This window comes from Salmo salar, chromosome ssa10 (genome assembly GCF_905237065.1).
Source record: "Salmo salar chromosome ssa10, Ssal_v3.1, whole genome shotgun sequence".
Lineage (NCBI taxonomy): Eukaryota > Metazoa > Chordata > Actinopteri > Salmoniformes > Salmonidae > Salmo > Salmo salar.
In genome coordinates, this window is record NC_059451.1 from 48,123,464 (window position 1) to 48,141,785 (window position 18,322).

The following is an 18,322-nucleotide window of genomic DNA, read 5'->3' on the forward strand; positions in this document are numbered from 1 at the left end:
TTCCCTCCCTATCTCCTCCCACCACCCCCCCATCGATAAGACGTTCCCTCCCTATCTCCTCCCACCACCCCCCATCGATAAGACGTTCCCTCCCTATCTCCTCCCACCACCCCCCATCGATAAGACGTTCCTCCCTATCTCCTCCCACCACCCCCCATCGATAAGACGTTCCCTCCTATCTCCTCCCACCACCCCCCATCGATAAGACGTTCCCTCCCTATCTCCTCCCACCACCCCCCATCGATAAGACGTTCCCTCCCTATCTCCTCCCACCACCCCCCCATCGATAAGACGTTTCCTCCCTATCTCCTCCCACCACCCCCATCGATAAGACGTTCCCTCCCTATCTCCTCCCACCACCCCCCATCGATAAGACGTTCCCTCCCTATCTCCTCCCACCACCCCCCATCGATAAGACGTTCCCTCCCTATCTCCTCCCACCACCCCCCCATCGATAAGACGTTCCCTCCCTATCTCCTCCCACCACCCCCCCATCGATAAGACGTTCCCTCCCTATCTCCTCCCACCACCACCCCCATCGATAAGACGTTTCCCTCCCTATCTCCTCCCACCACCACCCCCATCGATAAGACGTTCCCTCCCTATCTCCTCCCCACCAATAAGACGTTCCCTCCACCCCATCAATAAGACGTTCCTCCCTATCTCCTCCACCCCCACCAATAAGACGTTTCCTCCCTATCTCCTCCCACCCCCATCGATAAGACGTTCCTCCCTATCTCCTCCCACCACCACCCCCATCGATAAGACGTTTCCCTCCCTATCTCCTCCCACCACCACCCCCATCGATAAGACGTTCCCTCCCTATCTCCTCCCACCAATAAGACGTTCCCTCCCTATCTCCCCCCACCAATAAGACGTTCCCTCCATATCTCCTCCCACCCCCATCAATAAGACGGTCCGTCCCTATCTCCTCCCACCCCCCACCAATAAGACGTTCCGTCCCTATCTCCTCCCACCCCCACCAATAAGACGTTCCTCCCTATCTCCTCCCACCCCCACCGATAAGACGTTCCCTCCCTATCTCCTCCCACCACCACCCCCCATCGATAAGATCGTTCCTCCCTATCTCCTCCCACCCCCACCAGTAAGACGTTCCCTCCCTATCTCCTCCCACCCCCACCAATAAGACGTTCCCTCCCTATCTCCTCCCACCACCACCAATAAGACGTTTCCTCCTATCTCCCCACCACCCCCATCGATAAGACGTTCCTCCCTATCTCTTCCCACCACCCCCATCGATAAGACGTTCCCTCCCTATGTCCTCCCACCACCACCCCATCGATAAGACGTTCCCTCCCTATCTCCTCCCACCACCACCCCCATCGATAAGACGTTTCCTCCCTATCTCCTCCCACCACCACCCCCATCGATAAGACGTTCCCTCCCTATCTCCTCCCACCACCACCCCCATCGATAAGACGTTCCTCCCTATCTCCTCCCACCACCACCCCCATCGATAAGACGTTCCCTCCCTATATCCTCCCACCACCACCCCCATCGATAAGACGTTTCCCTCCCTATCTCCTCCCACCACCACCCGCATCGATAAGACGTTCCTCCCTATCTCCTCCCACCCCCATCAATAAGACGTTCCCTCCCTATCTCCTCCCACCACCACCCCCATCGATAAGACGTTTCCTACCTATCTCCTCCCACCCCCACCAATAAGACGTTCCCTACCTATCTCCTCCCACCACCACCCCCATCGATAAGACGTTCCCTACCTATCTCCTCCCACCACCACCCCCCATCGATAAGACGTTCCCTACCTATCTCCTCCCACCACCACCCCGCATCGATAAGACGTTCCTCCCTATCTCCTCCCACCCCCCACCGATAAGACGTTCCCTACCTATCTCCTCCCACCACCACCCCCACCGATAAGACGTTTCCCTACCTATCTCCTCCCACCCCCACCGATAAGACGTTTCCCTACCTATCTCCTCCCACCACCACCCCCACCGATAAGACGTTCCCTACCTATCTCCTCCCACCACCACCCCCCACCGATAAGACGTTCCCTACCTATCTCCTCCCACCACCACCCCCCCACCGATAAGACGTTCCCTACCTATCTCCTCCCACCACCATCGATAAGACGTTCCCTCCCTATCTCCTCCCACCACCATCGATAAGACGTTCCCTCCCTATCTCCTCCCACCACCATCGATAAGACGTTCCCTCCCTATCTCCTCCCACCACCATCGATAAGACGTTTCCTCCCTCTCCACCACCACCATCGATAAGACGTTCCCTCCCTATCTCCTCCCACCACCATCGATAAGACGTTCCCTCCCTATCTCCTCCCACCACCATCGATAAGACGTTCCCTCCCTATCTCCTCCCACCACCATCGATAAGACGTTCCCTCCCTATCTCCTCCCACCACCATCGATAAGACGTTCCCTCCCTATCTCCTCCCACCACCATCGATAAGACGTTTCCCTCCCTATCTCCTCCCACCACCATCGATAAGACGTTCCCTCCCTATCTCCTCCCCCCATCGATAAGACGTTTCCCTCCCTATCTCCTCCCCCATCGATAAGACGTTCCCTCCCTATCTCCTCCCCCATCGATAAGACGTTCCCTCCCTATCTCCTCCCACCACCACCCCCATCGATAAGACGTTCCCTCCCTATCTCCTCCCACCACCACCCCCATCGATAAGACGTTCCCTCCCTATCTCCTCCCACCACCACCCCCATCGATAAGACGTTCCCTCCCTATCTCCTCCCACCACCACCCCCATCGATAAGACGTTCCCTCCCTATCTCCTCCCACCACCACCCCCCATCGATAAGACGTTCCCTCCCTATCTCCTCCCACCACCACCCCCATCGATAAGACGTTCCCTCCCTATCTCCTCCCACCACCACCCCCATCGATAAGACGTTCCCTCCCTATCTCCTCCCACCAAAGTTCTCCCCCATCGATAAGACGTTCCCTCCCTATCTCCTCCCACCCCCATCAATAAGACGTTCCGTCCCTATCTCCTCCCACCCCCCATCAATAAGACGTTCCTCCCTATCTCCTCCCACCCCCACCGATAAGACGTTTCCTCCCTATCTCCTCCCACCACCACCCCCATCGATAAGACGTTCCCTCCCTATCTCCTCCACCACCACCCCATCAATAAGACGTTCCCTCCCTATCTCCTCCCACCACCACCCCCATCGATAAGACGTTTCCTCCCTATCTCCTCCCACCCCCACCAATAAGACGTTTCCCTCCCCTATCTCCCCACCCCCACCAATAAGACGTTCCCCCATCGCCCCCACCAATAAGACGTTCCTCCCCATCTCCCCCACCAATAAGACGTTCTCCCCATCTCCCCCCACCAATAAGACGTTCCTCCCATCCCCCCACCAATAAGACGTTTCCTCCCCATCTCCCCCACCAATAAGACGTTCCTCCTATCTCCCCACCAGCCCCCCATCGATAAGACGTTCCCTCCATATCTCCTCCCACCCCCATCAATAAGACGTTTCCTCCTATCTCCTCCCACCCCCATCGATAAGACGTTTCCTCCCTATCTCCTCCCACCACCACCCCCATCGATAAGACGTTCCCTCCCTATCTCCTCCCACCACCACCCCCATCGATAAGACGTTCCCTCCCTATCTCTCCTCCCACCACCACCCCCATCGATAAGACGTTCCCTCCCTATCTCCTCCCACCACCACCCCCCATCGATAAGACGTTCCCTCCGTATCTCCTCCCACCACCCCCATCGATAAGACGTTTTCTCCCTATCTCCTCCCACCACCACCCCCATCGATAAGACGTTCCCTCCCCATCTCCTCCCACCACCACCCCCATCGATAAGACGTTCCCTCCCTATCTCCTCCCACCACCACCCCCATCGATAAGACGTTCCCTCCCTATCTCCTCCCACCCCCACCAATAAGACGTTCCCTCCCTATCTCCTCCCACCCCCACCAATAAGACGTTTCCCTCCCTATCTCCTCCCACCCCCACCGACAAGACGTTCCCTCCCCTATCTCCTCCCACCACCACCCCCATCGATAAGACGTTCCCTCCCTAACTCCTCCCACCACCCATCGATAAGACGTTCCCTCCCTATCTCCTCCCACCACCACCCCCATCGATAAGACGTTTCCCTCCCTATCTCCTCCCACCCCCACCAATAAGACGTTCCCTCCCTATCTCCTCCCACCCCCATCGATAAGACGTTCCCTCCCTATCTCCTCCCACCCCAATCGATAAGACGTTTCCCTCCCTATCTCCTCCCACCACCACCCCCATCAATAAGACGTTTCCCTCCCTATCTCCTTCCACCACCCCCATCGATAAGACGTTCCCTCCCTATCTCCTCCACCACCACCCCCATCGATAAGACGTTCCCTCCCTATCTCCTCCACCACCACCCCCATCGATAAGACGTTTCCCTCCCTATCTCCTCCCCCACCACCCCCATCGATAAGACGTTCCCTCCCTATCTCCTCCCACCACCCCCATCGATAAGACGTTCCCTCCCTATCTCCTCCCACCACCACCCCCATCGATAAGACGTTTCCCTCCCTATCTCCTCCACCACCACCCCCATCGATAAGACGTTCTCCCTCCCTATCTCCTCCCACCACCACCCCCATCGATAAGACGTTCCCTCCCTATCTCCTCCCACCACCACCCCCATCGATAAGACGTTCCCCTCCCTATCTCCTCCCACCCACCCCCATCGATAAGACGTTCCTCCCTCCCTATCTCCTCACCCCACCCCCATCGATAAGACGTTCCTCCTCCCTATCTCCTCCCACCCCCATCGATAAGACGTTCCCTCCCTCCCTATCTCCTCCCACCCCCATCAATAAGACGTTTCTCCTCCCTATCTCCTCCCCACCCCCATCGATAAGACGTTCCTCCCTCCCTATCTCCTCCCACCACCCCCATCGATAAGACGTTTTCCCTCCCTATCTCCTCCCACCACCACCCCCATCGATAAGACGTTCCTCCCTCCCTATCTCCTCCCACCACCACCCCCATCGATAAGACGTTTCCCTCCCTATCTCCTCCACCACCACCCCCATCGATAAGACGTTTCCCTCCCTATCTCCTCCACCACCACCCCCATCGATAAGACGTTCCCTCCCTCCCTATCTCCTCCCACCCCCATCGATAAGACGTTTCCCTCCCTATCTCCTTCCACCACCCCCATCGATAAGACGTTCCTCCTCCCTATCTCCTCCCACCACCCCCATCGATAAGACGTTCCCTCCCTATCTCCTCCCACCACCCCCATCGATAAGACGTTCCCTCCCTATCTCCTCCCACCACCCCCATCGATAAGACGTTCCTCCCTCCCTATCTCCTCCCACCACCCCCATCGATAAGACGTTTCCCTCCCTATCTCCTCCCACCCCCATCGATAAGACGTTCCCTCCCTATCTCCTCCCACCACCCCCATCGATAAGACGTTCCTCCCTCCCTATCTCCTCCCACCACCCCCCATCGATAAGACGTTCCTCCCTCCCTATCTCCTCCCACCCCCATCGATAAGGCGTTTCCCTCCCCCTATCTCCTCCCACCCCCATCGATAAGACGTTCCCTCCCTATCTCCTCCCACCCCCATCGATAAGGCGTTCTCCTCCCTATCTCCTCCCACCACCATCGATAAGACGTTTCCCTCCCTATCTCCTCCCACCCCCATCGATAAGGCGTTCCTCCCTCCCTATCTCCTCCCACCCCCATCGATAAGACGTTCCCTCCCTCCCTATCTCCTCCCACCACCATCGATAAGGCGTTCCCTCCCTATCTCCTCCACCACCCCCATCGATAAGACGTTCCCTCCCTATCTCCTCCCACCACCCCCATCGATAAGACGTTTCCCTCCCTATCTCCTCCCACCACCCCATCGATAAGACGTTTCCCTCCCTATCTCCTCCCACCACCCCCATCGATAAGACGTTTCCCTCCCTATCTCCTCCCACCACCCCCATCGATAAGACGTTCCCTCCCTATCTCCTCCCACCACCCCCATCGATAAGACGTTCCCTCCCTCCCTATCTCCTCCCACCCCCATCGATAAGACGTTCCCTCCCTCCCTATCTCCTCCCACCCCCATCGATAAGACGTTCCCTCCCTATCTCCTCCCACCACCACCCCCATCGATAAGACGTTTCCCTCCCTATCTCCTCCCACCACCACCCCCATCGATAAGACGTTCCCTCCCTAACTCCTCCCACCACCCATCGATAAGACGTTTCCCTCCCTATCTCCTCCCACCACCACCGATAAGACGTTTCCCTCCCTATCTCCTCCCACCCCCATCGATAAGACGTTCCCTCCCTATCTCCTCCCACCCCCACCGATAAGACGTTCCCTCCCTATCTCCTCCCACCCCAACCGATAAGACGTTCCCTACCTATCTCCTCCCACCACCACCCCCATCAATAAGACGTTCCCTCCCTATCTCCTCCCACCACCACCGATAAGACGTTCCCTCCCTATCTCCTCCCACCACCACCACCCCGATAAGACGTTCCCATCCCTCCCACCCCACCATAAACGTCCTCCCTATCTCCACCACCACCATCGATAAGACGTTTCCTCCCTATCTCCTCCCACCACCATCGATAAGACGTTCCCTCCCTATCTCCCCACCACCATCGATAAGACGTTCCCTCCCCTATCTCCTCCCACCACCATCGATAAGACGTTCCTCCCTATCTCCTCCCACCCCCATCGATAAGACGTTCTCCTCCCTATCTCCTCCCACCCCCATCGATAAGACGTTTCCTCCTATCTCCTCCACCCCCATCGATAAGACGTTCCCTCCCTCCCTATCTCCTCCCACCACCACCCCCATCGATAAGACGTTCCCTCCCTCCCTATCTCCTCCCACCACCACCCCCATCGATAAGACGTTCCCTCCCTATCTCCTCCCACCACCACCCCCATCGATAAGACGTTCCCTCCTCCCTATCTCCTCCCACCACCACCACCCCCATCGATAAGACGTTCCTCCTCCCTATCTCCTCCCACCACCACCACCCCCATCGATAAGACGTTCTCCCTCCCTATCTCCTCCCACCACCACCCCCATCGATAAGACGTTCCCTCCCTCCCTATCTCCTCCCACCACCACCCCCATCGATAAGACGTTCCCTCCCTATCTCCTCCCCACCACCACCCCCATCGATAAGACGTTCCTCCTCCCTATCTCCTCCCACCACCACCCCCATCGATAAGACGTTCCCTCCCTCCCTATCTCCTCCCACCACCACCACCCCCATCGATAAGACGTTCCTCCCTCCCTATCTCCTCCCACCACCACCCCCATCGATAAGACGTTCCCTCCCTATCTCCTCCCACCACCACCACCCCCATCGATAAGACGTTCCCTCCCTCCCTATCTCCTCCCACCACCACCACCCCCATCGATAAGACGTTCCCTCCCTCCCTATCTCCTCCCACCACCACCACCCCCATCGATAAGACGTTCCTCCTCCCTATCTCCTCCCACCACCACCACCCCCATCGATAAGACGTTCTCCCTCCCTATCTCCTCCCACCACCACCACCCCCATCGATAAGACGTTCCCCTCCCTATCTCCTCCCACCACCACCACCCCCCATCGATAAGACGTTCCCTCCTCCCTATCTCCTCCACCACCACCACCCCCATCGATAAGACGTTCCCTCCCTATCTCCTCCCACCACCACCCCCATCGATAAGACGTTCCCTCCCTATCTCCTCCCACCACCACCACCCCCATCGATAAGACGTTCCCTCCCTATCTCCTCCCCCACCACCACCCCCATCGATAAGACGTTCCCTCCCTATCTCCTCCCCACCACCACCCCCATCGATAAGACGTTCCCTCCCTATCTCCTCCCACCACCACCACCCCCATCGATAAGACGTTTCCCTCCCTATCTCCTCCACCACCACCACCCCCATCGATAAGACGTTCCCTCCCTATCTCCTCCCACCACCACCCCCATCGATAAGACGTTCCCTCCCTCCCTATCTCCTCCCACCACCACCCCCATCGATAAGACGTTCCTCCCTCCCTATCTCCTCCCACCACCACCCCCATCGATAAGACGTTCCTCCTCCCTATCTCCTCCCACCACCACCACCCCCATCGATAAGACGTTCCCTCCCTATCTCCTCCCACCACCACCCCCATCGATAAGACGTTCCCCTCCCTATCTCCTCCCACCACCACCACCCCCATCGATAAGACGTTTCCCTCCCTATCTCCTCCCACCACCACCCCCATCGATAAGACGTTTCCCTCCCTATCTCCTCCCACCACCACCACCCCCATCGATAAGACGTTCCCTCCCTATCTCCTCCCACCACCCCCATCGATAAGACGTTCCCTCCCTATCTCCTCCCCACCACCCCCATCGATAAGACGTTCCCTCCTCCCTATCTCCTCCCACCACCACCCCCATCGATAAGACGTTCCCTCCCTATCTCCTCCCACCACCCCCATCGATAAGACGTTCCCTCCCTATCTCCTCCCACCACCACCCCCATCGATAAGACGTTCCCTCCCTATCTCCTCCCACCACCACCCCCATCAATAAGACGTTCCCTCCCTCTCTCCTCCTACTCACATGTAGTCAAAAGACCTCAGGTGCATGATAACGTTGGCATCCATCTTGGCGACCTCCACGGTAGCGATGGGCACCCCGTCCACGTCCCCTGCCCCCCCGTCAGGGACCCGGGATGACCCCCGCGACCCCTCCACCCGGATGTGGTTGAGGTTACAGTTCTCGCGGATCATCTTGACACACACCTCATTGATGTCGGTTATGGTCACCTTGACGGCGTTCCGCAGGTGCTTGGCCCACTGGAGTCCCATAATGCCTGTGGCCCCAAACGCATCCAGACTCTCCAACGGGTTCCTCTCCTCAGCCAGGACCGCCAGGGAACAGAATACTAGCTGCCTGTAAACACACACACACACACACACACACACACATGCACCAACACTTTCAGTCAGTCACTGTTCTTTTACGAAACCAAATCAAATGTAACATTGTTTGACCTGTTGGTCTTCATCTTGCGGTTGAAGTAGGTGTCAGTCTTCTGTGGGGTCGTATGGTTGGGCATGAGCTGAACATTGGTCCCCAGCTCTTTCATTATCTCATAGGCCTGTCCAGACGGAGCTGTCAACCAATGAGAAAAAGGCGAGAGAATACATTTTCAATCTGCATTTCCAACTGTGTATAGAAGGGTTGTGTTTTGGTTGTGTTTTGGTCAAGGTTTCAAGTATTTACATTTTTTTTTACATTTAACTAGGCAAGTCAGTTAAGAACAAATTCTTATTTACAATGACAGCCTTGGAACAATGGGTGAACTGCCTTGTTCAGGGGCAGAGTGACAGATCGGGGATTTGATCTACCAACCTTTCAGTTACTGGCCCAACACACTAGGCTACCTGCTACCCCTAGTATAAATCAATCAATCAAATGTATTTATTGTTAAAGTGCTATACAGAAACTTTGTTTTTGTGTTTCGCTTAAGGTTGGGTGAGAGTTCACCTGGCTCCTCAAAGGGCACATCAGAGCTGCCTGAGTAGCTGGCCTCAGTCTCTCCCTTGTTGACGTGGCGTTTCAGGTGACTGATCATGTCCGTCTTGCGGGCGATGGTGACTGAACACACTACACAGTGGTAATGTGCCACCAGCCTGCCTGGAGCCTGGGGGAGAACACATACAGACACGGTCATCATAGTACCATGCTTCATACAGTAACACACATACATACCATGGTACCATTCTTCAAACAGTAACACACATACTTACCATGGTACCATGCTTCAAACAGTAACTTTCATGCAATTAGAGTTGATTTGGAAAGAAAAAAATAAAGACAAGTGTCCCTCAGTCATTTCTGGTGTTGGTTATCCGGTGTGATGGACAGAGTCTCACCTGGTCTCCATTGGGGCTGGGGCTGGGCCTCAGCTGTCTGCAGGGCAGGTGACAGATGCACATCTTCTGACCTATGGGGTGGGGTGGGGGGGGGGTCAGAGGTTATTGTAGGTCATCATCAGGGAACATCGTACTACCAGTTGATGCCATATCACTTGAAAACCTTCCCATAACTGTACTGCTGCCAGCACTGCGGTATCATTTAACTCCAGTGTTACACTTCACTGACTGTCATATTATTCACTGTCAATCTTTACCAGTGATTACTTAGGAATAGGAAGCCTAAATCTATACAAGTTACACAACTCACTCAATTACTTTCCTAAAGCATTTCTGCTCACATCCGGCAGGTAGTCTAGCAGTTAAGAGTGTTGGGCCAGTGTGAGAGGGGGTCAAATACTTATTTCCCTCATTAAAATGCAAATCATTTTATAACATTTTTGACATGTGTTTTTCTGGATTTTTTTGTTGTTATTCTGTCTCTCACTGTTCAAATAAACCTACCATTAAAATTATAGACTCATCATTTCTTTGTCAGTAGGAAAACGTACAAAATCAGCAGGGGATCAAATACTTTTTTCCCTCACTGAAGAGACTCAGCAGGTGTGTTTGTGCACATGCATACTGTAGTAGACAGCATAGCAATATCATCTTTGTATGGTGATGATGGTACCTTCAAACTCCACATAGACCTTCCAGTGGAGGTTCTGGAGGTGGCGTCGTAGCTTGTGGCTGTAGCAGGCCTTAAACTTCTCCTCAGGGCATAGTGGACACGCCTTCCTCCCAGCTGTGGAAAACAGAGAGTGATAGAGCAATGAGATTGGAACTGGTAAATACAAAAGCATAGGAGGGAAGACTATTTATTTACTTTTTAAGAAAGATTATCTTGCCTCCATTTAGGTCGGTCAGCACCTCCAGGCCCTCTAGTTTGGTCTGGATAGAGATGTGTCTATCTGTAACATTAGTATTGAAAGGATCGTTAAACAAAAGCCTATACTCATGGTCATACTCATCATCTAGAATCAAAGGCAACTGAATGCATTCAAATAATGAATGGGTACTGGACTCATTTCTGGGTCTATATACAGTGAATGGTGTTTTTAATACCGCTGGTTGTGGTCGATGGTTTGGCATCATTGTCCCCTGCCAGTGCCTCAGTCTTCCCCACAGTACTACTGGCTGAAGATGCATCATCCGCAGCAGGCTGTCTCTCTTCTGGGACCAGTGTGTCTGAGACTCCACCACCTAATGGACAAGTTTAGACTGGACTAGATCAGAATATCATACTCCAAATGATTCATAGAGAGTCATTTCAAATATGTATAGTGGGAAATAAGGAATTATGTGTTTTTCCCAAGATTTGTTGAGTCACACAACTTAGTGATGTTCATAACCTCCTAGACAACATCAATGTTAAAATGTTACCTGGTTTCTAAATGAGAAACATGCACTGGACTAAAAGAGTTCCTATGATTTTGCTGCGTATTTTTAAATTGTCTTTGTGGAAGGGGTGGGTGGGGGACAATATAGATTGTCAGAATTAAAATGTGCGGTGCGATGATGTACGTAGGTTGGGTTTCGAAATTGTGAACCGCTGCAACCCCTACGGTCCTATTGCGGAGCTCCGTGACCAGACCATTGCTACGTAAAATATAAAACGAGGACAAATGTAAATCGAAGTATTTAATCAATACAATATGAAGACAATTCGATAGAGCTACGTTATTTGTAATAGCTACGTTTTTCACGGCAGCTTATTTCCTGTTATCAAGATTATTTACTACTAGGTCCCATGGTGGAGCTCCGTGGTGAGGCCCTCATTTACTTCAGCAGTTAAAAAGTCGAAATCAAGGCATATTTACCTCATAATAAGGATGCTGGATGTATATTGTATTGTGTATAAATTAATATTGTCTTTAGTTTTCACTAAAATATAGACAGTCGTAGTTTTCGAACCTTTTATATCGACGTCCTCCTGGTGTAGTTGTTCGGCGTCTCCTTCCTTGAGCTCCGCCATTTTACTAAAGTAGAGAGAAATACGCAGGCTATGCTTTTTACTCCCCCTACGCAAATTGCGTAAACCTTCATTTTAATCACTTTTTATTATTTGAAGACAACATTTTTGCAAGAAACAACGAGATAACAATGATAGAATAGGATAACAAAATTAAGACATCTAAGATGTCTGGGTTAAATATATACATTAAACTTACTACGCAATCACTTCATTATCCTTAAAGGGGCAATCAGCAGTTGCTACATACATTTTTGGATATACATTAATGATATGTACCTATAGATTTTTTATGAGCATAGTTTAACGGTCTTACCCCATCACAACCCAAAATATTTACACTGTTTTACTCCAATGTTGGTAAACAAGTAAATGTTAACAAACACTGTATAGCCTCAAAACATGGTTAAACTATAATATTAATATAATGGATGGTCAGTTCTTGCAACCATAGCTTGGTCTATGAATATGAGAGCGATTGCATTTCTCCAGCCCCATCCCTCAACTTTTAACCGAAACAGAGTGGTAGGTTCGATTTGCTATTGTTTCAACAGATTAGTAACTTTAAACAAAACATGAGAAATATGTTATGAAGAATCTACTATCCTTTATATTAACTTTTGTCCACTATATAAAAATGCACATTTCTGAACCGTCAAATATGTAAGTCTAGAAACTACACATCCCATGATCCTCCAGAACCTCTGTTTCCGTTCAATCTGACGTGTACGGATGTTTTCTGACAGTGGTCTACTCAGTAGCCCAAGGTAAGCGTGATTGTAGGGCTTTAGCAAACCTTCTTATCTCATTTAAATGCATTTGTCAATGGAAGTTTATCACATTTTGATAAAAAACAGTGTTGTGCACACATTCAGTAAGTTCATTATGAGTATATCACACGTGATGATGTTGATTTGGAACAATTGCTAGCTCGCTAACCTAGATAGGATCTCCTAACGTTAGCAACTGTGCAACTCTACTGTAACTGCCAGTTCATTCTAAGATAGCTGACTTACATTGAAGTAAATATTCAATAACCTTGATTTTACTAGGTATGTATTCAGTTAGCTAGCTACATTCACATAACTCTATTTGAGCACTTAGCCTCATGTTTCTTCTCCATGCTTCCCCACAAATTTCATTCAGACTGCATTGTATCACTGCGAGTTTCAGGGGAACATTGCGTAAGTAGCTAGCCAATGAGAGACCTTGAAGTATCTCTCAGGGATATGAAGTATCTCTGTGAGGTCAAAACATTGACTCCAGTCTCCATTGGAAGATGGATTCAGAGATGATCTGTCTTGTATTTTTCTTTGAATTAAGGATTCTGTTATAAGAAGAGAACATCTCAGCTGCTATTTTGTTAATTTTCTGTATAGGTTTCTCTTATTTAACAGGAAGTTTCTACCAAGATGTCAAAGAAGTCCAAGAAGAAGAAGAAGCAGAAGAAGGAGAAGGAGACAAATAAGTTATCTTTTTCCTCCAGTAAGGTGAGGAGCTTGCTGACAGAGTCTTCTCTTACGTCTCTTACTAAGAGTGTTAACCAAGGCTAAAGGTGTGTTGTTTTTTTTTTTTTTTGTCTTGAATCCAACAGTCGTCACAGAAGGAAAAGAGCACCAAGAAACGTAGTAGTGCAGAGGGGAAGCACCATGGCAGCTGTTCTGCAGAGGAGAAACGGGGGAGAGAGAAAAGAGTTAGCCACTCCACCCCAGGGAATAGTGCAGCAGGGAGCAGTCACAAGAAAGACAGGGAGTTCAAAAAAGCTCTCTACAGACTGGAGAAAACAACCTCGCAGGGTGCAGCGGAGGGAAAAAACGCCTGTCCTCTTGAAACCCTTCCTCAGGACAGCTCTGTGAGGAAGAGTTGCCCCAGCCAGGATGGGTCGGCTACCACCGGGGTCAAGACCGCAGACAGGGTGTCTTCCAAACCAGTCAGCAGTCTGAGCACGAATAAGACCCAGTCCCAAAATGTGGAGAAGATCCCTACGTCCCAGGGAAGCTCTAGTAAGCCATCCGACAAGAGCCCCTCCAAAACAGCCTCGAGCAGACTGGCGACCAGTCCCAGGTCCCTCATGGCGCAGCTGAAGGAGCAGAGGAAGACGCTGGTGAAAAGGAGGTCCAGACCTGAGGAGAAGCCTGGCATTGGTAAGGACCACACCTCCCAAGGTAGGAGCTACCAAGACCCCCAACTGTCCCTGTCACTGGCTGAAGAGATGAGGGAGAAGAGGAGGAAGCTAGTGAAGAGGAGATCTGAAGAAGAAAAGGAGGATGTTTTAAAGGCTAAACGAGACAAGAGTGGAGCAAAATCCTATAGTCTTCCCTTTAACAACAACAACACCACCACAAAGCAGTCCTCCACCTCTACTAAAAACGCTACCTTTGAGAAAATCTCAGATACAGAAAGACATAGACCTACCACCCAAAAGCAGGGCAATGTCTCTGATCTGTCCAAAACATCAGCGACATCTAAGTCCACGTGTGCCGAGGTACAGATGCCGCTACCCAAACCTCAGCTGCCTCTCAATTTTAAGATCCCCAAAAAGTCCAAACTTGGGCCACTGCCAGTTAATAGAGCCATCTGGGGGGGTGACCAGGAGGATAATAACGACAATAAACCCATCAGTGCTAGAGTGAAGGTGGTGTCTCCTGCTTCTAGGCTTTCTCAGCAGACAGGAAGTGCGTCCAAACTTTGGACACCAAGGAGTGTGTCCAAACTTTGGACACCAAGGAGTGTGTCCAAACTTTGCACACCAAGGAGTGTGTCCAAATCTTTGAACTCCAAAGGTGGTGTGTCTGCTGCTGTGAACAAAAACAAGCAGCACAAATGTGAAACGGTTCCAGAATCTTCCAAAGGTTGTAAAGAATTACAGCCCAGTTCAGCTCAAGGGATGACATCACCACCCTGTAACAGAACAACTTCCCCTGAAGATTATATAGAAGTCTATGATAATGACCAAGAGGTAGGTTTCTCAAAATCATAACCAATTATTGATATGTGTGTGTCTGTAAGCTTGCGTTCAGTGGGGGGGTGTGTGTGTGTGTGTGTGTGTGTGAACACATCCTCTGTGTGTGTTAGATGCAGCTGGTGGAGGAGCTCCATCTGGCCCGCAGTGAGAAGAGGCTGGAGCTGAATGTGGTGGAGATCTATGGAGAACTCACCAGCATGGACATCGACCCATCAGAGGAGGGCATCACATTCACACTCGGTGAGAGAACCACCACTAACAACCCCTCCACACATACAAGCCAAACCATTACACAGAGGCACTATGCCGTGACCCAAGTGTTTTAATAGAAGGTGTATAAGACATTAGGTTTGTTCCGTCAGTGCATTCCTCCTCAGTATGCACATAAGGCCATCGGGGACGGCCTCAGTATTGAAACCCTGCTCTCTGCTCACCTGTGTAGGTAAAGAGGAGGATCTTCAGCAGGATCTGATCGTTGTCCTGGACACCAACATCCTTCTCAGTCACCTAGACTTTGTCAAGAAGATGAGGTCACACGGCCTTGGAGGTATGTGGAAGGGACACTGTTTAAAAAATGACTAGATTAAATAAATACCACTACCCCAATTCCAATCACTCATAGAACACAGTTCTCCTTTTGATCAACTCTCTTTCATCTCCCTGCTCCTCCTCCCTTCTTCCTCAACCTTCTCCTATTCCCCCACCTCTCCTCCCCTCTCCCCCTCTCTTCCCCCCACCTCTCCTGCCATCCTCCCAAACCTCTCCTCTTCCTCCTCCTCTCCCACCTCTCTTCCTTCTCCCCCACCTTTCCTCATCTCCTCCCTCATCACTCCTCCACCTCCCCCATCTCCCCCTCCTCTCCCTCAGCTCTAGGTCTCCCCACAGTGCTCATACCCTGGGTGGTACTACAGGAGCTAGACTCTCTGAAGAACAGGAAGAGGCTGTCCAGCTCTGTCGCCCACCTGGCCACACCTGCCGTTCATTACATCTACACCTGCCTGAAGAGCCAGGAGCCTCGACTCTGGGGCCAGTCCATGCAGCAGGCCTCTCAGAGCAGCCGTGAGTCCCCTATGTATTCCCTCCATTGGCACGGACTGAACAATAGTTCCTCTGGACTGCCACCTGCTGGCAATAGCAGCACAGTGCTATTTCAACTCGGTGCATGCAGCGTCACAAAACTACTTGTTTCAATGACGAGCAGTCGCGCTAGTAGAATCTCTCCCTTTCTGTAGAACCTCTGCCAAACTCTGTCTGACCTGTCGGCAGTAACTAAGCAGGTTCACCTCTGTCTTCAGTGCTGAGGTGATGGTCATGACGCATGTCTCCTGTCCCCTCTCTCTCTATCTTTCTCTGACAGAGGGACTCAATGCTGAGAATAATGACGACAGAGTGCTGCAGTGCTGCCTGCAATACCAGAGTCTTTACCCAGAGGGTGCTCTCATCCTTTGCACGTGAGTCCACTCCCACCCTCCTGCTGCAGTGTCTGCCTGTCTTTCCTCTGCAGATACATGCAGGAAAGGTGTGTGTGTGTGTGTGTGTGTGTGTGTGTGTGTGTGTGTGTGTGTGTGTGTGTGTGTGTGTGTGTGTGTGTGTGTGTGTGTGTGTGTGTGTGTGTGTGTGTGTGTGTGTGTCTGTCTGTCTGTCTGTCTGTCTGTCTGTCTGTCTGTCTGTCTGTCTGTCTGTCTGTCTGTCGATATGGTGCTCTTTGAAAGGGATACTGCTTGTCATCAGTATTCACTTCTTCATTTCACTAAGACTTCCTTTACAAGCGGTCTCACACTGTCTGGTCGCAGACACACACACTCTCACACTTACTCACTCTGTCTCACTGTGTGTGACGTGCGTTTGTAGGAATATCTTTCTGTCTGGTTGATTTGATTGTGTGTGTGTGTCCACAGTAATGATAAGAACCTGTGTAGTAAGGCATTGCTGAGTGGGGTGAAGGCCTTCGGTAAGGCTGACCTGGTGGAGGAGGTAGACAGGCTCAAAACGCCTGGCGTCCACAACCTGACCCCCACCCAACCCCACACACAGAACCCTGTCAGCACACAGACACAAACACTCATCTGCACCCCGAGCCAGACCCGTGACCACCAGAAAACCAGCCCCTTCCCAGGCCAGCAGCAGAATGAACAGAGCAGGAGTGATGGAGGGAAAGAGAGAGAAATGGAAGAGAAGCGAAAGAAGGCTGCAGAAGAGGCCCGGGAGCTGAGCAGCTGTGTGTCAGTACTGGAGGACTGTCTGAAGGAGGTGCTATCTCAGGTGCTGGAGATTGAGATGAAGGAAGCCTATGAAGAACTGTGGACAGAGGTAAACTCCACAATCTTCTGGTCAATTCCATATCAGCCAATCGGCTGTGTCCAGATTCTCCACGTTTTGCACAATCCCTGTCATAGATTTTACTATGATGGAAACTCCCTCCAGCCGTTGCTTACCCCAGTCCCATGCTTTTCAATCCATGATAGGGAGGGTGCAAGTGCACACTTCAAGAAAAGTGTGGAGAATTGGGATGCAGCCTTGGCCTCTGAAAGGATTGAGCAGATTTGTAGATGTGGAATTGTGCTCAGTGTTTCCCCTCTGACTTTTATCAGCAGTAGTAGTGAGGGTAGTGAGGGGGTGGGTGTCATATTTTTTGCAGTCACTTTTTTTTAATTTTTTAGTCACTTTTAGCAATAAAAGTGACTCTAAAATGGCACAAGACATTCATCAATACATTCCTATTGGGCAAAACATATTCCGAAACAAGTGCAAGTTTTTATAGTCACAAGATATAGTCATTTTGTGTAAGGATATATAGGAAAATACTGTCAAATAGAAGATGACATTCTCTACTGTCACCTAATATGAACATTCTATCTCAAATATAAAATGCTTGTGAATAGAGCCCCCCCCAAAAAGAAATGTGCCTCAGTGTCCAAAGACAAGAATGGGAGTGTATATACAGAGGAAGCTTGAACTACGTAAAGTGATCAGATGTTGGCTATCATTTTGTAACCTACATTTTTGTTTGGAAACGATAGATCGTATATCTGAAACCGCCCTGGACTCTTGAAGGCCTTCTGCAGTGTTTCAAGAAACACTGGATCTCTGTCTTTGGCAACATTGTCCCTCGAAATCTGCAGCAATCCCTGGAAAACCTTCACAACTTCTTCTTCTCGGGTGAGAAACCATGACATCTATCAGATTACAGCACTCTCAAAATGCAATCAATATCCCTCTTTGGGAACTACAAATGTAAATGAGCTGTTATTTAGTGCAACACATCTTTTCTCCGTTTCTGAGACTTATGTTTTTGTTATACATTGTCCAAATAAACTATAAATAATGGGGAAAAAACACTTTAAAATGTTGTGTGTACTTTGAACACTTCTATGGAAACTAGTACATTTGCATGCTAAAAATAAATATTGATAG

General features: G+C 50.9%; 2 protein-coding genes across 4 annotated transcripts in view; one reads left to right on the forward strand and one right to left on the reverse strand.

Moving 5' to 3' along the window:
* trmt1l (tRNA methyltransferase 1-like) overlaps positions 1 to 11,985 on the reverse strand; it is a 37,518-nt gene extending 25,533 nt beyond the window's left edge. The window contains exons 1-8 of one of the 2 annotated variants that reach the window (XM_014123526.2): positions 11,886 to 11,985; positions 11,037 to 11,174; positions 10,820 to 10,882; positions 10,603 to 10,716; positions 9,930 to 10,000; positions 9,541 to 9,697; positions 9,045 to 9,165; positions 8,611 to 8,943 (exon numbers count right to left, since the gene is read on the reverse strand). In XM_014123526.2, coding sequence (XP_013979001.1) covers positions 8,611 to 8,943; positions 9,045 to 9,165; positions 9,541 to 9,697; positions 9,930 to 10,000; positions 10,603 to 10,716; positions 10,820 to 10,882; positions 11,037 to 11,174; positions 11,886 to 11,946 — 1,058 coding nt within the window. In that variant the 5' untranslated portion in view covers positions 11,947 to 11,985. Of the gene's footprint in view, positions 1 to 8,610; positions 8,944 to 9,044; positions 9,166 to 9,540; positions 9,698 to 9,929; positions 10,001 to 10,602; positions 10,717 to 10,797; positions 10,883 to 11,036; positions 11,175 to 11,885 lie in introns of those variants that run through there. The other variant, XM_045687879.1, reaches the window with a different exon arrangement.
* A 655-nt stretch (positions 11,986 to 12,640) lies between these two features.
* Positions 12,641 to 18,322, forward strand: part of swt1 (SWT1 RNA endoribonuclease homolog) — a 36,298-nt gene continuing 30,616 nt past the window's right edge. The window contains exons 1-9 of one of the 2 annotated variants that reach the window (XM_014123527.2): positions 12,641 to 12,710; positions 13,323 to 13,433; positions 13,538 to 14,902; positions 15,019 to 15,148; positions 15,351 to 15,455; positions 15,776 to 15,967; positions 16,266 to 16,359; positions 16,807 to 17,218; positions 17,929 to 18,067. In XM_014123527.2, the coding sequence (XP_013979002.2) occupies positions 13,356 to 13,433; positions 13,538 to 14,902; positions 15,019 to 15,148; positions 15,351 to 15,455; positions 15,776 to 15,967; positions 16,266 to 16,359; positions 16,807 to 17,218; positions 17,929 to 18,067 (2,515 nt within the window). In that variant the 5' untranslated portion in view covers positions 12,641 to 12,710; positions 13,323 to 13,355. The remainder of the gene's footprint in view (positions 12,711 to 13,322; positions 13,434 to 13,537; positions 14,903 to 15,018; positions 15,149 to 15,350; positions 15,456 to 15,775; positions 15,968 to 16,265; positions 16,360 to 16,806; positions 17,219 to 17,928; positions 18,068 to 18,322) is intronic. The other variant, XM_014123528.2, reaches the window with a different exon arrangement.